We start from the raw sequence: 23558 nt of genomic DNA on the forward strand, positions 1-23558 counted from the left end.
TGGTATTTAAACACAGCTAACAAAATTAGCTATAAAAGCCACCACAAGCTTGTTCATCAGACAAACATAAGCAGCTGAGGGCTTCACCTGGAAGTTCTGTATATAGTACATCACATAGACATGTGATAGAAATGCCTTTAAAAAGAGAGAGGGAACTTTTGGCTACAGACCCCTGCTGAAACATCTTCCCATCACAGTTCTGCATGTTTCATATCATGGAGGAGTTTTCTTCTTCAACACCTCATAAAGATTCCTCTTATTGTGTACACTGGGTTTACCCTCAGGCTATGTTCAGACTGACAGCACTGCACTACAAAACACGGAAAATACTAATTTATTTCCACCAGAGCACTGAGTTGGTGCAGCGACGTGCTGAAGCAAACAAACATACACACACAGAACAACAATTACGTCGGCCAATCAAATAAGTGCAGCATTTCGTGTCTATAGAGTTTTGAAGTGAGAAGAGACATTTATTTTTCGTATTGACAATATCACAGCTGAGTGAATTAATGGGCATAAAACTCTCCTGGCTAAATCATCAAAAGATTAAGTTTGAGTTTGAAAATATCTGGTATTTTGATACAAGGTCAAGGTTACATAAAACTTTCAAGGTGTGAGTTAACTATGACTCCCAAGGTGCATTGCGGTAAGAAACATCTGAGCATTAAATTCTTTTACCTGCACCACCAAAGGGTGGGAAGAAGATTATTCTGTTGAGGAAACTGAAAACACAACCTGCAGCTTTTGAAAGAATTCAGTGCACTATTGCGCTGTGTTTTGTTCTCAAGTTCAAAGACAAAGAGTTTTGAATCCTCTACTGCGCCGATTCATGCCTCTGACTGGCTGTTTCTCCATAGCAACGGTAGTGGAGGCTCATGGGTATTGTAGTAGTTTGAGCCATCTGCCTTGTTTAACCGATGGACAAAACCTTTAAAGTTGCAGACTTTGAAACAGAAAAACGTTTTGCTTGCATGATAACTTAAAAAGAGTTGTACTCCTGCCTCTAAAATTAAGTATAAACAGCATCTGCCTACAAACTGGACTTTTTACAGATACCTTGTTCCAACACACCCAATGCACCATCATCGGCCATTTGTTGTTTTGCCAGAGGGCTACCGTCAGTCTGAATCTGCCCTTAGGCTAGTATAGATTTTTCTGTCTATGTTAATATTGTAAAGGATAAATTATTCAACACATTGCCCCATTAAACTGTTAAAAATAGACATTAACTGTTAATACTGACAAATTACATCATTAATAACAATCAATGTTAATTCACAGACAAACAGACCCCAGACAATTTGGACTGGTGACCACACCTCCTCCACTCTAGTGATCAGCCCCCCTCATCTTCACTCTACACACCCATGACTGCAACCCCTGACAAAGAGAGAACTCTGTTGTGAAGTTTGCAACACCACCATCATGGATCAGACATCAGATAATGACAAAAACTTAAAATTCCCGTGCCAAGTTCTTGTTAACTTTTACAGAGGAGCAATGGAAAGCATCCTGACTGGAAACATCACAAACTGGCATTGGATATGCACGGCCCAGGGCCTGAGGGCTCTGCAGCAGGTGATTAAACTGCTCAGAAGATCATTGGTACCCATCTCCTGAGCATCAGTGATATCACTAAGGTGAGGTGCTTGTGCAGAGCCCAAATGATACTAAAAGATAGAACCTACCCCAGCCACAGCCTGTTCACCCTGCTGCAGTCTGGCAAGAGACACAAAGGTATCTGTTGCCGCACCACCAGACTCTTCAACTCCACCTCATCCTCTGCACTCATAAATAAATGACATGGATCTTTCTGTTGTGGTGCTTTTGCAGATTGCCATTCTATATTTTGTGTAGTATATGCACTGTATATAATTAACTGTATATATTGTTTTTATTTTGATCCTATTTTAAATGTGTATATATGTTCTCTGTGTGTAGAATGGAGGATGCTACAACTTTCATTTTGCAGCCCTGTGTTGTAGAATGACAAATAAATGTACCTTGAAGCTTAATCCCTCTTTTAATAACGAGATGGTGAACTTAACGTCCTTTTTTCCAAACCACCTACATACCCTGAAATGACTGTAGGGCTAACATCAAAACAGAAATCCTAAAACACAATGTACACAAGTTTTATTTTGACCGTTAATCTGTAACACGTCAGTGTGATGGAAACATGACGCTGGTTTCAGTAAGTCACGTTTCTGCTTCAGCTCTGACACTATCAGCCCTGTTTGTTGTTGGGAAACCTGAAGGGGAAAATTAGCAGCAGTAATGGGGCAGTTTTCTTTGGAATGCCCCTTTCAAAGAGGCCGTCTAATGACAACTACAGCAACTATCTCACGGTCTCCATGTCAGCGTCTAGGGAAACACTTAAAAGGGAAACCATTTGAGTCAAACTCGGCTCTGAGTGAGCTCAGTATCAGAACGTGTGCATGTTAAACCGAGAGGCGAGGAGCTGAAAATAGTATTCCTGCACTGATAATGTGCTGTGGTGGTTATAACCACTGAGAGTGCAAGTGCTGCAGCATCTGAGCCTTTAAATGACTTGACAGCCCGACTGTGTGGTGTACATAAAAGAGCCCAAGACCAGAAGAAACTTTGTAGTGTTTTGTTACAGTAAGGGCGGTAATGAGTGCTAACAAATTTTACTCAAGTATAGGAACAGTTACTTTTGTTAACACCAAACATCAAAAGTCACAGTAATAGTAAAAGTAAACTATTTACAGTGTAAAACTATACATCATAAAAGCCATGTCTAATATGACTCTTAATTGTTGTTTAATTATTCATCACATTTCATTTCCAGTACACAGTTTCCCTTTTTCTCACCATCAATTTAAAAATGTAAAAGAAAAAGGTAACATGAGCACGTATCCAGCCAGGATAAATATCTTATGATTTGTATAGATTTTATAAGTCAAAATCTGACTTATCATTTGATTGTTTTAACTTGTGCTCTTCGAGTTCAAATTGTATTCAACTGGTGTGTTTTGTGCTTTGTTTTATCCTTTATTTCTGTTTGTCCAACCCCTTTGCAGAAAAATAAAGTGATGATTGCTATCAAAAATTAAACACATAGAGTTGAGAATCATCTGCAGAGTTAACTAAAATGCAAGAAATGACTGAGGAAGGTAGTTACTTTAATGTGATTATAAATGCAAAAGCTATGGCCTTAAGCAATGTTAAGCTAAAAGAAAATATAAAAATATTCTTTAACAAATCCAAACAAAGCATTTTTCCGCCTCTCAATGCACCAATCCAACTGATTCCTACTTAGAGATATAATGTAATTTTTAGAAAACATTACTCAAACAGGGATAAAAAGTGCATTTTGTTCGGGACAATTTTCAGCCGCGGTTACACATTTGGTGCTCTTGTGAGTAGTTCCAGCAGCAGGATGGTGTTATGTGGGTTTGACCCAAAATAAACTGTCTGTGTTCATGGTAATGTCATGTTAACCAGTGCAACAGTGTGGCTCGTTGATGCGTTTTTAATAGTTTTTGGACAACAATGGCACAAAGCAATAAGATCTAACAGACTTTAGCTACACAGACAAAATACTTGTGAGGAGCATTACTTCCTTTTTTGGTTTTGGTCTTTTAATGGATTTGTCGACAATAAGAAAATAAAGAATATCACCAGCCTTATTCTTTAAGTAATACTTTTAAAATAGCAGAAATGCTGCTAAGGTAACTGAAGCATGCTGTTTGCACTTCTTTTGCAGCACACATACAGTAATATCTGAAGACCATACGAGCTTATACAGTAAGTGTTAATCTTGCACAGTACAGTATTACAGCGAGCAGGCATGTTTCATTTCTGCTTTTTCTATCTGTATTTTATGCTCTATTGTCCGAGCCAACAGTCATATCTGAGAAACATTCAAAGCAAAATGACGTGCCGGATTGACTGCGATGAACTACTTTTGAATAACATGTTGAATGTGGTCTTATGGCTGATTGAAGAAATTACTGAACTGACTGTACGGACCAGCTGGGTCGCATGATCAACACTACAGCCTTATAGAGTCTTATATTAGTGATTATTTCTTAACTACAATTATCTAAAAGTTTGGTAAATCTAAGATAAATGTAATAAACAAATCTAAAATACATATACACTTTGCAAAGTTTGAAAACTGTAAAAATGAACTATAAAAATCTATATACATCTATAAAGTTTAATCTGCCAGACAAATACAACATGTTTACTATTCTCTGATAGCAAAAAAAATGTAAATCTCCATTCCACTTTTTCCACTCTGCTGTCCTGCTCTGTTGCCAGGTATAACAGTGATATCAGAGGGTAGCCTTTACTCTGCTGTGGGCTAACTAGTGAGCTTGCATGAGAACACAAGCTATCTGGGTACCACAGGAACTGGCATCCTTGCATCCCAGACACAGTCTCTGTAAGTCTCTTATTCTAAGTCTCTTGCAGTATCGGTGTGAAGTGATGACGTAAAGCGGGGGGCTTAGTGAGTCTGTACCTCCACTGTCATGTTTTGAAACTGCACTGCAGCTAAATTTAGAGCTGGGATTAAGAAAATCTTTATTTTACCAAACTTTCAGTCAATATATTTTCACTGGGCTGAATTATTATGTTGCTTCTGATGCCCGAAAGAGTGAAATTGATTTGCCTTAGAGTACCGTATACTTCAAACGCCAATCTTAAGTGAAAGAAGATCATTTGTGTCTGATAAATGAAATGCTACATGCTAAGAGGATGATGTTACAATATACGCATAACCTTTTCTTTATTTTTATTTTAATGTCGGCTTTCACTATAAGGGGACATTAAATAGGAAAATGAGGGGGGCTGGGGGCTGAAATACTACTAAAGGTCCTCCAGTAACGTTTTTTTAAGCAGAAGTTAAAACAGACAGTGGGTTCTAATGGAAACAACACAGGAAGTAAACTGTGCAGTGAGAATCAAGTGAGAACAAAGGAGGTTAAAGGAAGAGAGGTGTCAACTTTGAGCACATATATAAGACTATAAGACTTTATAGTAAGCCGCTGTCATCTACTATGGGGCTGCGTTCACAGGTAACGTAGTAAATTATTGGCTGTCACCAACATGATGACATTAAGGACAGGAAGGACAACATAATGCCTCTGACTGCAGAGTAACAGGAGTTAAATGATGAACTGATGGTATACTAAAGGTCACCACCACCTATCATCGATGTGGTGATGTGGAAAGAGGTACATGACCACAAAAAAAGAACAAGAAAAAGGGTAATAACATCTCTGAATTTCCTTTAACCTTTACTTGTCCGTGATGTTAGAGTGGTATAATTATAGGCTAAGAGAAAAAACTGGCAGAGCAAGAGGTCATTTTTATAGATTTTAAGAGGTATATAAAGGTGAACCTAAAGGGAATGTTTAACTATAATCTGAACATTTTTCACAGACAATGAACAATTAGATGAGTGTCTATTAAGAAGAAGTAATAATAAACTCCAAATGATGCTTGGCTACTTGTCAAAAGGTAACGCCAGATTTAACAGCAAAGGCAAAAAACAAAACAAAAAAACAATGGTGGTAGTTTTCTACACTATAAATGTGAAGATGGAGTGATTAGATGGTGATAGCACTAAGAGAGGGTGAATAAGGTGCGAATTTAAAAAGAGTCAAGAGCCCTAACATGGTGTGAGGATGCACAGATACTGTCAGGTGACCAGAAAAGATGATGATGGTCACACAGAAACATTGATGAATAGCTAATAGTGTAAAAGTGTGATTCATGGTTCTCGTACAAACAAACACGGTGGAATGTAAATATTAAAACATGGTCACATGGCAAATGTGTGGCAAAGAAACACTGAAATTACAGCTTACTCCACAGTACATGTGAATACACTAAAAACGGCATACCAACCAACCGAGTAGACGGTACACAAATTTTCTAGCCAGATTGTTCAAAATGAATTCAGAAACTGCATGGACAGTGCTGCACTTATGTTAACATGCACCTGGCTGAGACTGGCTACATGAAGATGAAGCAACAACGCACATAGATACCAGCATTTTTTGTCGCGAGTTTTGAAGAAAAAAAACCTTTTCAAATGCAGTACCAAATGTTTTGATTAGAAAGACCAAATGGTGCATCTGCGTTCATATTACCACTGGATAGCCTTATAGAAAGCATGATTCAGACTTTTGAATGCCTCAGCTGAGTGTTTTGCCTTTGCCTGTTCTCAGACTTTGTCCCTGAGGGCCAGCATAGCCTCTCTCCAACCAAATCAAAGCAAAAGCATGACTCTGTATTGCACAGGCCCCTGATAGACATTGCTCTATATAGACGAGTAGCATCTAAACAAGTGATTCCCAAGCCTGGGGGTCACGAGCTAAATCGGAGAGGTCACGAGATGATTAGCAGGAGATAAAAGCAAAAAACAAACAAACAATTGCTTTCTATTTTTTTCTGACTTTTCTCAAATCCCTCTTCGGATGAACTGGTTTTTATACATTTTCACTCCTGCGAGAGAGACCCAGTACAACAGCAAATGAAGTGCCTCGGGCCTGCTCTCCGTACTTCAGCTTTCATCCTCTGAATTTCTGTCAACAGGCATACAACTACAGTATATTGATCCATGTTGAGCTCAGCGATGCATGAGAGCTGTTTGAGGACAGAGAAGAAGATAGGTGTGCACGAAAAATGACATCACTGATGAGGTAACCCCTACCTGCTGACAAGGTGACGAATGATATGAGGAGTGAGGTAAGGTGGTGTGTGTGTGTGTGTGTGTGTGTGTGTGTGTTTGTGTGCACTGCATGATGTTCCTGAACGGAAACGTAGTCAGAATTCAGGTGAGATGATATGAGAAAGGTTATTTGCAGCAGCCAGGTGTTAGCTCTGTGTGTGTGTGTGTGTGTGTGAGTGTGTGTAAGGGGTTAGAAGCAGGTGGCTCAGTCTGTCATTAAGGGCTGAGTCACTATGCCAGTGTCTCACACACACACACACACACACACACACACACACACACACACACACACACACACACACACACACACACACACACACACACCAGACTCTAAGACCAGACAAGGAGAGTGTTTTCGCAGGATAAAGGGGATTTCCAGACGGAGGAGGAAGAAGATTGCCGGAGGTCACGCTCCAATATCTAATCAGAGCCAAGAAAAGACTTTTGTTCAACATTTTTTTCTTCTTTTGCTCTCAACCTCTTTCTGTTTACTAATTTTCTCTGAAATGAAAAAACAAGCACTCGCTGTTGTTGTCATCATCACTGTCCGAATCCTTCAGTTATCTCGTTCAGACTCCTGAGGAAAACCCAGGAGAGCCAATGAATTTCCCCTTATCATATCATGGATCGATTTCATGGCGGTTAGCACTGTCAAATTCTCGCTATATCAAATTGACACTACAGAGTTACTGCAAACCTCTGCCTGCCCTCTGATTTAACTCTCGTTTAAATTAGATCATCATTACCAGTATTATATAATCAAGCCATCACCAGTATGTTTTCATCATCACTGTGTTTGTAATCCATCATGTAAACTGAGCAGCAACTTGTGACTGCACCTCGAAGAATGCTTTTGTCCAACAAGCTTTTGAGTGATAAAATGTGTGTGTTGCTAGAGCTGCAATGTTAATTACACAAAATAACAAGTGGGTGGAACAAACAGCACACAAATGATTTAGGTGTTTTTATACGCCTTTCATACAGGAGATGTGTGCATAATGCGGACCTACTCAACGTGTGGATAAAGTGTTCCAAGGCAGCCCCCACTCATTGCTTACATGCTCAAAAAAGTTTCTCTTCTCTTTCTCAGGATTGACCCCCCTTGCTGCGCGGCCCACGGCACATGTGCATTATTCTCTCTTTTCCTGAACCTACTAGCTTGTAACAGAGACTGTACCTTGAGGAAATGTCCCGCAACAGATAGACAAAAAGAATGCTATGTTGAATCTTCAGGTGTCTTGTATTGGTTTTACAGGTGTTGCAGTAAATTACTTCTTATCCACCCAGTCACACACACACACACGGCTTTGGGGGCAATTTGCCATTCAGCATCTTCCTCAAGGACACTTCAACATGTGGACAGGACACGCCAGAGTTCACCAAAACCTGATGGATACATTACCCACAAAGCAACTTGACAGTTCAATTAGAGATTTGTTGTGTCATGCTAGTAGCGGGTGCTGCAGCCTCGAGCTGCTAGCCTCAAGCAGAGATGAGGGGGCTACAGAGGTCTGGTGAACCAACTTCTTTCTAACTCCACACCCCCACATTTATTTCATTTTCAAACTTGTAGTCTACAGCACCAACCAAGCAATTTATCAGATTTTGCACAGCTCCCTCTGAAACTTTTTTTTAACATATGCAGATGTACTCCCTGAGATTTAAAAACAGACTTTGATGTAAAAAATCAAGTTCAGCAAATTCAACAGTAATGTGGTCAGTAGTTGAGATATCTTGCACTGGAGCAAAGTGTGAGACAGACAGCGAGATGGATGGACCAACCAACACTGCCACCCTTTGAGCCCTGCTTGAAAGGCAAAAATCCTTCAGTGTTTAAATGTCAGGGTGTGTTTGTTTGTGACTTTCAAACAGAGTACAGTGTGTTTGTATGTACAGAGCTTGCTAAGGAGAACCTTGTGTGTGCTGCAGCGATGGCTTGTGCGATTGTCACTCTAATTGTTTCCATCCGTGTGTGTGTATGTGTGTGTGTGTGTGTGGCTGGCGGTCCCTTCAGATGAGAAGGCCACTTCAGAGCAGCCATGGAACCGCCACAGGCTGACAGAGCCGGTGCTGCCACTTCACACACTGTGTGCGTGCCTCAGTATGTGTGTGTGTGTGTGTGTGTGTGTGTCCATGTTTGAGGAGAGAGGAGGGAGGTGGGTGTGTATGAAAGAAAGAGACTTATATTACATTTGTTATATTACATTTCATGTGTGTGTGTTTTTCTGGTAAAATGGTTGTGTGTGCTGCAGTTGTGTCGATGTGATGAATGATGTGTCGACAACACAAACAGATCGCAGTGTGTATGTGAACGAGGATTTCAGCAACAATTCAGCAGCTGTCTGGATTATGTCTCTGTTTATGTGTGTGTGTGTGCGTGTGTGTATATATGTGTGTCCTCTTAAACGTGTATAATTCAGTATTTTGACAAGAACTCAACGTAAGTAATGACAGTTGGTGTGTCTCCCCGTCTATGCTGTCTTTTGAATATGTGTGTGTGTGTGTTTGTGTGTGTGTGTGTGTGTGTGTGTGTGTTCTCACCTGTCTTCTGGCTCATGTCTGTGGGCAGGTGTGGAGGACTCGGGCTGAAGTGCTCGTTGCTGTAGGGCAGGAGAGATGTCAGCGGGTGCATCCCGTGAGACTGCTGCACCACCGACACTTTATTGGACTGTTGACAAGACACAAAGACACAAAATTAATTGAGATAAAAATTATTTTATGCAATTGCCTAGATTTTTCACACTGACTGAATTGTAGAGATACTGGGTGGCAGGGGTTCAAAATGTAGCGGCTTTCACTTCACCTTCCTTTCCTCTATTTCTTTCTTTTTTTTTTTTTTACACCCACTCATTGCAATCATGTATTGCAGTGTAAACCTGCAAGTGCAGCAACTACTATAATATAGCACCTTTTTTTTCTTAGGTAATAATTGCACCTTCAAAGGGACACATTTCCTATTTCTAGATCTGTTAAGTGAAATGTTATAAGAGACAAAGTAGTGGGTAAACCTTTAAAAATAAGAAAAGATATTTGAGGTAATCCAGGATGCAGGACTGATTAAAATACTTTAATGAAATAAACAACAACTTTCACTGCAAGTACTAATGACGATTTGCAACTGTACTATTAAGATTCAGATTTAGAAAAATCTCAATTTGTATCTCTTTTTTTCTCTTGATTGAATCACTGAGGTTTCAAGATGCAGGATTAACACAGACACACAAAGATGCCGATGTCATTCTTTCAAAATATTTTCTGCATTTTTCTGCTCCTGTGTGGACATTTGCATTTTGCTCGCCGATACAAAAATCCAACTGAATTACATACGCACGCACATGCACACACACACACACACAAAAATGTACAAGAATGAAAGATAGAAAGGAAGAAAGCTGGACATTTTAAACATGGTTTGGAACAGGCAGATGGGCCGTACTTCGCTCCCATTGGTTTTCAGTGAAGCAGGGAGGAGGAGGTACTTTTGATCGATAAGCCTTTGATGATCAAGTGAGGCTGCGTGCGAGCTTGTTTTCTTTCATGTTTCTGTTTACAAATGGCTTTCAATAACTTGCGTTAAATCCAGTTATTGCTAATGCTCACAGCATGCCGGCTGACATACGATATGTCACAGCGGTTTGCAATGTTGGAGGCAGCTAACCAGGCAGCCTTGGACGGAGTTACACTGCATATGTTTGAACCAGTGTGTGTGTGTATGTGTGTGTGTGTGTGTGTGTTGACTGGGCACCGTAATTGTTTCTGTGGGAGGCGAGTATAAATATGCTCTGCCTTCCCGTGCAAGTGTGAATGTGTGTTTGTGAGTGGACAGATATGTATCCATTGATATATTTGTGTGTGTGTGTGCGTCTCCAATCTGTATTAAGTCTCTGAAAGCTTGGCAAAGATGCTGATTTTCATGTTTATGAATATGTTTGAGAAAAGTTATTTTATTTTGTACACTGAGATGGACAGGTCTGCGTGCGTGTGTGAAGTGTGTAACATCAGCACTACAGAGGGGCAGATCTGGTGCTACTTGCTGTGCCTCCTGCTGAGTTACAAAGTGAATACCTTATCACTTAAAGTCAGAGCTTCCACACGCTCCACTCCACATTAACACACACACACACACACACACACACACACACACACACACACACACACACACACTTTCAACAGCTCCTTTCCTATCCATCATAATCTCCAACTCTCTCATTGGCCAAAAACACACACACACACACACGGACTCTCATGTGTATGCTACACGACCGGCTGTAGAGCTAAGATCAAACTGCTAAACCGCTTTTAATGTCGAGACACATGAAAACAAAACGCACTGCCTCTATACCGGAGAGCCGAAGGGTGGGAGGTTTGAGGGGAAGGGGATGTGCGGGGGAGGTGGTGGGGAGGTTTATATAAGGTGGTCTGCATTCATAATAATCTGAAGAAGCACTCGGAGATGGAGGAGGAGCCTTGCAGGTTAAGGAACATGCAAAGATTGTTGGTCACCTTACAGGATGAGAACAAAGGCAACAAAACCATCCCAATGTCCCTGGTAGACATTCTCATGGTAACACTTTATTAAACACTACGCTAAGCAGGGTTTAAGGTGTTTTGTATACGACAGATCATTACTTTATCCATGACAATGGGTACAGGAGTGGTACGTGATGTTAATGTCTTCAACCCCACCGACTCTTTGGCGTGTCTCCATTTAATGTGTCTCTCTATATTAATCAGCACTAAGTCAGGTGTATTGGCGCTTTCAAAAAATGTTTTATTTGGATGTTGACATGATGGGCTATTTAGAAATCAGAAACTGGTAATTAGGCAACTCCAACATGACACCAATGCATGATTGTTTAATCGGATACAAGATTCTAAATTTGATATCAGATTGCAGAATATGACAGGCTTGATTCCAGAGTTAATGCCTAAAATTACAGTCACTTTTCTACCTGCAATCCTTAAAGGCAGACACATAGATACCCAGCAGTTTCTCTCCTGTCTGACTCTTATGAGTCTGCAGCTTTCAGATACATCTTTTGTTGCTCTTTATCATCATTTGATATAACACATATCAAAAGGTTTTGTAATTAATTTCTGCAAACACACAGATTCACATAGCTCTGTCAAGGGAAAAGGAAATCATCCAATTTCACATTTTCAGCATTTGCAATGACATTTTGCAGGGAAAATCCCAAAACTGGGTTTTAGCATCAGCAGTGAGCGCCATCAGAATGCATGCGTGCATGAGGTTACATGACATTAAAATCTGACTGAACCTTGAATGTAAAAAACTGTTTTCACATGTTACATAAAAAGACTATTATATTGTACACCGACTGAACCGATGGATCTGCAAAAACATTGGTATTCACAGACACACATCACACATACAGAATATACAGAAGTGTGAATTCAAATCACGCTCACCTACAGTGCATGTACAGACATATGCACACACACGTTTTACTTCGACAGATTTTGTACATATGGATGCAAACACACACACATCTGTGCAGGGCTGTTAGGAGTCTTCAAAAGTAGCCGTGGCTCCGTTTCACGTGCTGAGGTTGATGTAGCCGTTTTGCTGTAACATTATAGCCGCAAAATCGTCCATTTATGTTTCCTCTCTTCCTCGGGGTAATTAGCCGGCCTTGAAGTGGCTTTAGCTGCGCCTTCCTTTTTTTACACACACTCAGGGAGGCTGACTAAGAGCACTCATTTAACCCATAATTATCAACCCCTCTGTATTTAAAAAAAATCCCCCACCACACACATACACTCACACAACTTACACATAATTACCTTAGCTGAAACAGACAAGTGTGTACATGCATGTTTGGGACACACACACTCGCAAAAGATCGAATAACACTAACAGCATCTTTGAAACAGAAACACACAGCTATGTTTTTTGTTTAAAAAACCCCCCAGAAGAGTTACACATATGTTAAGGTGTACACGTGTGCACACGCTCACACACACACACAAAAAAACACACACAGATGCGTTTGGAGGGCAAAGTTCAATCACCCTTTAATTTACAAGAGTAGAGTTACCCACCCTTGCAGACTGACATAAATCGTCAGGGAATACATTTATGGGACAAATTAACTGTATCGACTGAACCTTGAGTTATTTATTTTTTAATTGGAGGTTGTTAGGACAATCTGAACTGGTGAAAAGGTATTTTCAGATGCTCATTTGGATTATCTGCTTCACACAAAGTTTCTGAAATTAACAACATGACAGTCACACCCTTTCTGCAGCGACTAGCCAGGTGTGCCTGACTGGAAATGGGTGGAGCTCCAAGCAATCTACAAAGTTTCTCACCACATTCCCTCATATTCCTGATTCCCGCCCCCCCACACTATCTATGTTCACTGTTGAAAATCAAGTCTTTGAAGGTCAACACCAGCATCAGCCACTTTGTCTAGAATTGAGTTGTAAAACATACTGGTGGCACTACAGAGACACAAAAAGCAGTAAGCACAGCTGGGGAGCAAATGTGATAAAACAGCTGCTTTACTGCAGGATCTACATGCACTGATTATGGGAAATAGATATATCATGATGTATCAATAAATTCAGTTTCCAATTAATAATTAAATTTTATATAATCATTTTATTATTTAGACACATCTAACCTAAAACTTTCAAGTTATCACTGCAATTGTGATGTTTAGGTGGTGAGCAATTTGAGTGAGGTAGCTTCCTTTAAACCCTTTCTGCAGGAGATACCGTTATTAAATAGTATGGAACTGATGTCATGACTTCAAGAGAAACATTGAACGAAAATGTAACTTTGCCTACAAGAATATTCATAGGTTAAGATGTCTTTAAAGCATATTGGTAATTGATGCATTCATATACCAACTCTGTTTAAAGGATCATAAAATATAGCGTTTATGCACATGAAGAAACCCTCTGCCAACACCAACTGCAGCAGTGCTGAATAATAAATCTCCCGTGTGTTGATTACATCAAAGATGTAATTACTTCAAAGATGCGATTACTTAAAAAATTCCAATTAGATATCAACACCTCTTTATGTGCGTCAGGAAATCGTAAATGTAGCCCTCAGTCTCTCTGTAGTCTAATTTCACTTGAAAGGCCTTTGATTTATCAGCATATTGTTGCTGCCTTTTATCTTCACCCTATTTGAACAGAAATCTGCTGCTGAATACAAGAGTTAATGGGATCTCAGACATCACTTGTTTGTAATGGCGGCCCTCCACCTTGACCCACACACACACACACACGTACGTATGCATTTCACATACACATGCGCGCAAAGATACGCAGTTGCATGCTTATGCGTGCACGCACACACGCCTTCATTTAGAGGACCTTCTGCTGATAAAACACCTCTAATGTATTCTTTAGTTTTCAGATGACACACTAAGTAGATCCGTGTCTTTTTATATTTGAAGCGGAAATTAAAGCGTCCTCTCTTTTGTCCCCCCCCCCTCCAGAGTGCTTTTGAGTCTAATGTCTTTAATCTAATTTCACGGAGATGGCACATTCAAAACACTAATTCACTCTCTTTCTCTCACAGTCATCCTTGCCCTGGTGTGGCGGAAATACAATAAAAAATTAAAATATGGACAGTCGCTGGGGATTGACGGTGGCTTCACCTTGCTCTGTGCAATCCTTTCAAGTGGCTGCAATCAAACTGCTTTGCAGGAAAGAGCTTTCTAACAAAGAGATCTGAGAGCAACGTTGTCATGTTTTGTCATCAAATGAATTGAGTTTGCACTTTAATAAAAAAAATATCCGTCAAAGACAAATGAAAACAACCGTTTGTAAATCATGTTTTAAGTTCTACGATTTGTGAATGAACTATTACAACAAATGTGCCGTTTGAGTTGTATGAAACTGATGGCTCCTTTTAGTAAATAATTGTGTTGCAACTTGTAAAATATTATAAATTTATGATTTGGAGGATAAAATTATCTCCTGTTTTGAGGTTATTCACATTCTTCACAATATTCTCTCCAATATCGTTTCTACATTATTGCTATTTTTGAAAACTAAGCTCAAAGTGACTATGAAAACTACAATTCAAGTAACAATGATTATTAATAGAGTACAGTTTTTTTATCATTTAAATATTTCAAGAATTGGTTGTCAAAGGTTTCCAACTGTGGAATTTTCACCCCCTGGCCCATGAAAGTGAAATAAAATTACTAACTCAGACAAAAGGACTTCTGAAATGAAGTGTCCCTTTTCACTTTCACACAGTTTTAACTCTCTTGAAATGTTTTCTAATAAGCATCAGTTCAGTTTGTTTGCGGCCACATTGAACTGCTGACACCAACCCCGCTGACCAGACAGATGCGACAGGTCAAATACTCACAGAACATCTAAACCTTTATCACAAAGTGGAGATTTTGATTGTATATAGTACAATACTTTATGTGCAGCCTCAGCTACATTCTTTCTCTGCTGCTTCTGATGTTTCACTTCAGCCCACCTTGTCAAACCTGAGTGACACATTCAGGCCAGATGTGCTGATGTGTAACTGCTGACATTTTTATGCATAATGTATTTCTGAGACAAACTAAATAGACTAGAATCAGGACTTTAACATAAAACAGAAAGCTGTAGCTGTGTCCAAAGCCTGGTACAGTCTGGAGTGCCATCACTGAGGCAGTAGTGTTTATCAAATACAAATGAGTTTTTTTTGTCAGAGGCTTTAAATACAATACACCTGAAAACAGGTGAGGTCAGAAGACAGGGTCAGCTGCTTCAATGTTGAACCCCCCTCTATACACACATTCACTGTAAATACACATGGGTGCTGGGGTTTTGAGTGAAACAGGGGGGAAAAAATTCACTAGTCTAAAAGCGCGGTAAAATTCCCCACACCTGCGTGCAGAAAGAAAGTGCAAAAGAGAGAATGAAAGAAACAAAGACCATATACACCGAAAGAGAAAGAAACAATGTGAGCAAGAGGCGACTATGAAGCGACTTCCAAGAGCAAGGTTTATTAATGTATGTGACATAAAAAAGGCACAGTTGTGGGAAACACCTGAACTGCTTGACATTGGGTAAACCAATTGTGAAACTCTCTTGTATGACTAAGAAACACTGATGATTGATATGATTCTGAAAAGAAAAAGAAAAATGTTGATTATTTGCCAGAAAACCTCGTCAGCTTTGTATGGAAAGACCTAAAAAAAAAAAAATATGAGTTTATGTAAAAGGAAATCTACCAATTCAACTATTTAAGTAATTCCTTTGAGTTGGTATGTCACCCCTTTATCCCTTAATAAATAAGACCTGCTATTTTGCCCTGGTCTAAACGTGCTTTATGTCATTAATATGAATCACATTTTATAAATAACGATGTTACTTTCACTTTTTGTCAAATATTTTGCTGTGTTTACATAAGAACTGAACACTGAAATGGAACATGTCTCATAACGTAACTCTTCAATCAGAGTACTTTAGTAAATTAGTAAAGAAGTTATGTAAGAAATGTAATGCTGCTGTATTGATACTGAGAAGAAGTTCAACGCAATACAAATGGACCTTAGTAACCAATGGAAATGTTTTCATGCTTATGTTCAGGCAACTTAAAAAAACATGGTTCAATTCAGGAAAAGATTGTGCGCTTCGTAAAATATAGAAAAAGTCAATGCAGACTTGAAGATGCATTTTTAACTGAAACCATTATTTTTTCCCAACTTTAACCAAACACATGGGACGCAGGATGCAAACCCTAGACCCTGGCATCAGAGTCCAGCGCTGCGTAGATTTACATTTACACTTGTGTTCAGTACATCCACCACTGCGCCCAGTACCACCATGGTGACCTGCTCTGCCCGTCATGACCCCCCACAGCCAGTCCCACCCCAGCAGTCAGTCTTGAGTGGTGAGTAGGTCTCCCAATCTGGAAGTCATTGCCTTCTCCAGAGTCAGGAGCCCAAAATGAGAGCCTCTTAGTTGGAGGTTTGGGTAACATCAAAGCCCAGGCAACCATAACAACGCAGCTATGTTTAAAAAAAGGGCCAAACACCCCCCCACCCCCCCACCAAGCCCGCCCACTCCCCAATTACACACACACACACACACACACACAAATGCTCATATACATGCATGAATGCATGTATGCAAGGACACGCCCAGTGGTGTGCATGAAAATACACACACACACACACACACACACACACACACACACACACACACACACACACACACACCATCGTCCACTGCTGCCACACACCACTGGAACATCTGGGTCGTGGCAATGGTGAATCAGTAACCACTACTTGTAACTAACAGATAGAAACACTGTGTGTGTCTGTGTGTGAGTATATATTACTATGCAATGCACAATAAACTGAAATGTTTGCAGACAAGAATGATTTTCAGTTTTTACTCAGCATCTTTACTTTTTTATTCCCCGCCGCCAGGACAGACACATGATCCCAAATGTGGATCAGGAAGGATGTAATGACTGAAGTAAAGAATTACAAATCGTTTCTATTTTTCATAAGGAGAATGATTTTTGTTTGGATCAAAATTGTTAGGACAACTGTGACACCCTCCTTCTTCTGCTAGTTACCAGCGCGGACAGTGAGGTCACGTGTTATTTTAGGGGGGAATCTGGGCATTTCAGCAATCTCAGGGACGTTTACATTTCAAGTTGGTAGACATTTTATGAGCCGATTCCAATATTTTTAGTCAATATATACAAACTTTTAAGGCAATAATAAATAAATTAGCAGTTGTTCCAGCATTTCACCACCAAATTTTTGTTCCTGGCAGTGTGAAGAAGGCTTTGGAACATATCTACATGTTTTAGATCAGCAAATACTACAACTACTACTACTACTACTACTACTACTACTACTACTACTACTACCGTAGAAACAGTTCTAAGGGTTGATACATATTTTCAGACTTGCAGTTGAAAGACTAATTGTTTTTCCATCTGTTCTGACTAATGATTAATGTAAAGACAGATCTTTGTACAAGCCTTGAGCTTACTAGCTCTCCTACAGGGCTAGTTTTTTGTGCATAATGTATTATGTATACATATAATAATACTATCTTTAATTGTTCAATTTACCAACACTGCTAGTGTAAATAATAACAGAGTTGCAAAAGCAGCAGCACATGTGGACATGATAGCAGTAGTACTTTTAATACAGTAAGTGGTAGTATTGACCAGACTTGAGAGGAAGAGAGAAAGGAGACAGCAAAGAGTACAGAGAGATTCACTTTTCACACTTAATCTGACATCATAGCTCAGGCTCAATGTGGTGAGAAAACCTCTGAGCTCCACTCGGCTCTGCTGCAGCTGGCTCTGGGCCATCGTCGAGACTGCGTGCAAAATCACATCCAACCAGCGCGATGGCATTTAGAGATGAGTTATCACTCTCTTAATGAGTGAACGGAGACAGACAAGCAGGCAACTTTCTCCTCCCGACTGCGGTGACAGTTTCACTGTGCAGAAAATGACCTCTAATGATTGGTCCTGAAGAGAGCTAATTAATGGTGTACTTGTTTATTTCAATCAGAAAGTTCCACAATTAACAACTTGTTTGTGACATTTGGGCAATCATCCGAAACAAAAATATTGACACAGGGAGACGGGAGGAAATGAGGCGACCACAGAAGACATAAATCCTCTTTGACACACACTTCCTCCAGGGTCTGGTTTACTCAAACAATAGATACTACAACTGCTTCAGGCCACATCCATATTTGTCTGTCTTGTGGGAGCTGGTTAGAAGAAGCAAAAAAATTTCTAGTGGTTTGATCACAGTACAGTCAAAAAGGCAAATAGGGCTCGTCGTGGTGGAAAAGGCGTTTGTGTTTGCATTTATTCTCAGATATGCTGGTTGTTTCCAGTGTGAAATGTCAAACTTCCACAACTGTGTTTATCTGACCTGCTTTATCTGCTGGCTGCGGTTTGGGATGAAAGTTTAACCCAACCGTGAGTGACCTTTGGTTGAATCTCCTCCTACCTACAGAATTGACAGGCCTCAGACCTTTGGTTTTCTTCTTCTTAAAGATCCCCAGTGTGATTGCGATGCCGTCCGCAGGTTATGTGGTCTGGCCCCCTGCTGAGATGACTGAAAACGTCTATCGCTCAGTCATTGTGAAACCTTTCCTGTGCGGCTGCCGAGGACAGCTTTCACTCACCAGCTCAGCCTAAATACCAGACCATGTGCCCAAATGGGAAATGCCGCCACACATAAAAAAAAAAACCCTGCAGTGACACGTTTCCTGTGCGCCAGTACCTATTTATTACACAAATATGGCCACCGAATACCACAATAAAAAAATCACAAGGCGAAAGTTTGGTTTAGTTTTTTCCCTGCAAAATCTTTACATTTATTATAGACAGTCAGGAACTGTCCTGCAATGCTACTGAAATAAGTAAAACAATTAAGAGCTGAAACAATTATTTGAATATTCAAATAGTAGGGCTACAGAAAATTTTAATGAATTAATCTTTCCATTCATTTTATCAAGGAAAAATGCCAAATATCTGCAGGTTCCAGCTTCTAAAATGTAAGAATTTGCTGCTTTTCTATGTGTTTCATATCATTTTATATTGAATATCAAAGATATTCAAAGGCAAATAGTTTTGAACTGTTGGTTGGCCAAAATAAGACATTTGAGACAAAGCCTTAGGTCTCCCAGAACTTGGACATTTTTCACCATTTTGTGGTTTTGGAAGGCTTAAAGATCAATCTATTACCGACAGATCTAGAAAACATCCATATATATATTTTTTAGGGCTGACTCCGAATAGTCAAAGATTCAATCTCATAGTCGAAGCTTCGCAGCAAATGAGGATCATAATGTGCTGTGCCAAGCCATTTTGGCTATATGGGGGTGCTCAGCGTCTCATTTTACATAGAACTACCAGTTTTCTCCCAATAAGTTAATATACATTGCAACTTTGGCCCATTGCTATATAAATTCCAACATATAATGCTGTAAATAAACATTTAAAAAGAAAAAAGCTTTTAATAAATGTTTTTAAAGTGCGTAAATAAATTGAAATGACCCTTAAAGTGTGGGTGTAGCCTGATGGCAGAGAGACGGAGCCCCAGCTTCCCCGGTGTTGTGCCGAGTTGTCTGCACCTCGCGGGACGATCATTTATCACTATTGATGAACCACATAAAGAATATTATAGCGTTTTTAGTTCTTGAAATAGACTCTGATTCGACTATGTAAATCCTTAGTCGGGGATAGCCCTTTTTTATTTGAAAACGGTTCAAATAAAAAAGTAAATACACAATTTGCTATGTGGACAAATTCAGTCAATAAGTTAATGTGACTTTATAGCAATCATGGCGTGGACCAGGCGGTCGTACACGGCAGGCTCTACATGTACGCCAACTGTTGTTGAGTCAAGTTTTGGGGAAGTAGACAACTCAATCAGCTTACATGTTTTATGCCCTCTGGGCCACTGGTTCTACTCATGTGCACAGTGCTTTCTGTCTGATCTGCTGCTTTGATGTTTGTATCAAAATAATCTCATCCCTGGGTGTTTGCATGTTATGGAAGCATAGAAGGCCATGAAAAAGAAATACCTATGGGGCAGAGGGTGCTGAATGGCCTTAACATCCCCGAACCCAAACAGTTTTTACAGTACTGTGGAGGAGTTTTTGGCTGGTGTGGAATGCTTTAAAGTAAGAATGTTTTCAAAAGTAGAGATGTTAATAGATTATATTTATCAATTGACAAAATGCACAGTGAATGAAGAGAAGAAAAATCTAAATCAAATCAATAATTGGTGTGACCACTATATTTGGATTTTGTAGGCATATCGTCAGGTAACACAATAATTAACTAAAACAGAAACAGCTGTGTAGGCAAAATACAACTGGGTGAGGAGCAGTCAAACCCAGCCAACATGGTAAGGTTGCTGAAGACAGTTTACTGTCAAAAATCATACACCATGGCAAGACTGAGCACAGCAAATAGACACAAGGTAGTAATACTGCAAGCAAGGTCTTTCCCAGGCAGAAATTTCATAGCAGACAGGGGTCTCCAGATGTGCTGTCCAAGCTCAATTAAAGAAGCACAAAGAAACGGGCTCCGTTGAGGACTGGAGAAGCTGTGGTTGGCTAAATAATTGCCTTCCCTTCACAATAGGAAGATGTCCAGCAGTGCCACCAGCTCAGAGCTGGTACATCCATCTACTGTCCGGAGAAGTCTGATCAGAAGTGGCCTTCATAAAACACGTGCGGTGAGAAAGTTATACCTCCACAAAGAAACAAAGCCAAACAACTCAACAATGCATGAAAACACAGAAAAATTGCGGTGCAGAGAAATTGCAGTGGGTGCTCTGGACTTAAATATTTGGCTGTAGCAGAAAGAATTAAGTTCCTTAAGAACTAGCTTCAGCATAAAGAAGAACAAGAAGAAGTGATGGTATGGGTCCCACAGGGCCCCGATCTCAACATGATCGAGTCTGTCTGGGATTACATGTAACTGAGGCTGCCTAAATACACAGAAGGACTGTGAGTAGTTCTCCGAGAACACTGTCAAAACATTTATACAATCTGTAAGTAACTTTTCTCTCAAATCTCCAGTTCTTTCCCATATCACTTCTAAAAAAACACAAAAATAGGAACTGGTACTCCAATGTAAAAGAAACTTTGAAAGTCCTGACACTAAAGCAGGTCATAAGGTCACTGAATTTCCACACTGTTTTGAAGGATACTTGAAAGCAGATGTGTGAAAGTCTGTTGTGTAATCTTTATTCAGCACATTGACCTCTCACTCTGTCGTACAGCTGTGTTGAGATAGTACAACCAAGCCACTGTGCATTCCTTGCTCAACACTCACCAAGGCAGCTACTGACAGTAATGACTGTGAACACCATCTTCATTAGATTATCCTGCTTTACTTGTGTCAGTGGCATGGCTGAGGCTGCTCTTGACAGAAAAACTGAATGAATGAACTCTAGAGCTGCAACTAATGATAATTTTCCACATTGATTAATCTGCCGGTTATTTTCTTGATGAATCAATTCAACTAGAAAATATCAGAAAATTATCTAAAAAATGCCCATGAAAATGTCCCACAGCTCAAGGTGATCTATTTAAATTGCTTGTTTTATTCAGCCAATAGTCAAAAACCCAAGCATATTTAGTTTACTATCAAACATAACAGAGGCATTAAATCCTAACATCTGAGAAGCTGAAACCTGGAACCAATTCAGCTTATCGTTTCAGCTCTACTTAGCCTTTGTCCTGACACTTTTCAAAGACAATTTGTGTGTTATCTATTTGACCGACAAAGACAATTTAGGAGTAAAGGGGTGTAGAAAAAGCAGGGACATCAAACCCAAACCCAGTCAGAAGACAAACAAACCAACAGACATATAAACTTTCCGGAAGAGGCAAGTCATCAGATGACATCAGGGACGAACCAGAGCCCTGAGGCCGTTCCTGAGAGCCATTCCTTTCATCGTCTCTCAGAAAGTTCAAGCAGTCCAACTCAGTTTTAAGGCCCATCCTTCTCCAAAGATTACGGTTGTTACAGCAAACACTCCAGAGGACTGGTTATTTATCATCACTGATGACCAGTGTCCGCACAGAGGACTGACACAAAACACTGCAAGAGTCTATTCTTCATCTTAGAGGACAGCAAATGCCCAAAGTGGCAGCCTTTGAAGCTTTTTAACTTCAAAATGACTAAAGACCAAAATAACAACAATTGACAGCTGGCTTTAATTCTCTTTTTAAATTGCACTGACCCGTGCTTCACCTACTTTTTCCATCTATTTTGAATTCATTCTTCACAAAACTGTGACTTTCCGGACCCTGCAACAGTCCTTCAGAGAGTTCAACCTTAAAAAGGTGCAAAGTGTAAGATTTAGTATCACTGAGTGTTAGTGTTTTTTTGTAAATTACGCACTTATTCCACATATGTCAGCTGTGTCGAAACAGAGATTATGCAGATTATCTCACCAGGCGATGGTCCTTTTAACTTTATTGTTTCAGAAGAAGCCATGCTAACCGCTAATCCAGGCACACATAAAAAGCTCAATTTATGAGATTATTAAAAAGATAAACTCTAATGTTTCATGTGATTAGAAAAGAGTAGAGGAGCTGAATTGCTCCGAGAGTAGCCTGGCTCGGGTGAAGGAGGAGGTGAAATGCTGCCTCCTCTTTGTTTGGAGCATGTGGCCAGGAATTACACATTGTACCTTTAAACACTCATTTGAATTGTGAAAAAGTTATTAAAAGATTTTCCTGAAATTCTTAAAAGGTTTTAGAGATTGAAGGTCTCCACAGAACAGAGAACAGGCTCCAGGATCAGCTGAGTCTTTTCATATGTACAGTTGATTTACAAATATATTTCTGAATCAAATGTTCTGAATGTCCAACTCTCAAGGCTGAAAACTGAATCTGTGCTGTGTGCTGCTTTTGGTTTGGGGAAAAGTACTTTTCCTGTCGATAAAGAACACTTCAGGAAGGGATCACTGGTAATAGGAGACATAGAGATGGAAGAAAGATGTCATCATGTTGCTTGAATTCAATATATTGTCATAGATGACTAAGAAAACCAGCAAAATGTTCACACATCAATAATCATATTATGCATCATATGCATATTATGTAATTTTCTGTTGATGGACTAATTTTTTCAGCTCTAGACTGAAGAACCACAAAGGGAGACAAGAAGAAGACCAAGACGAGAAGAAGAGATGGATAGATGGATCTTCTTTCATGTCCTAATTTATTCTGTCTGATTAATTCCTTTTACCCCAGCTGCTGGAGCAATACCTCTGGATGTGTAGTGTGCCCCACCTCCCAGCAGGCCCTGCTCTCCTCTCACACTCTCTCTCTCTCGCTCTCTTTT

General features: G+C 39.8%; 1 protein-coding gene across 12 annotated transcripts in view; it reads right to left on the reverse strand.

The window, feature by feature from the left end:
- Positions 1-23558, reverse strand: part of tcf7 (transcription factor 7) — a 75111-nt gene that overhangs the window by 20185 nt on the left and 31368 nt on the right. For all 12 annotated transcript variants that reach the window (XM_038708278.1, XM_038708276.1, XM_038708281.1 and 9 more), the window contains exon 4: positions 9254-9380. In XM_038708278.1, coding sequence (XP_038564206.1) covers positions 9254-9380 — 127 coding nt within the window. The remainder of the gene's footprint in view (positions 1-9253; positions 9381-23558) is intronic.

The sequence above is a fragment of the Micropterus salmoides genome, unplaced genomic scaffold (genome assembly GCF_014851395.1).
Source record: "Micropterus salmoides isolate LMB-PRFRI ecotype aquatic unplaced genomic scaffold, ASM1485139v1 Ms_hic_scaffold_9, whole genome shotgun sequence".
NCBI lineage: Eukaryota > Metazoa > Chordata > Actinopteri > Centrarchiformes > Centrarchidae > Micropterus > Micropterus salmoides.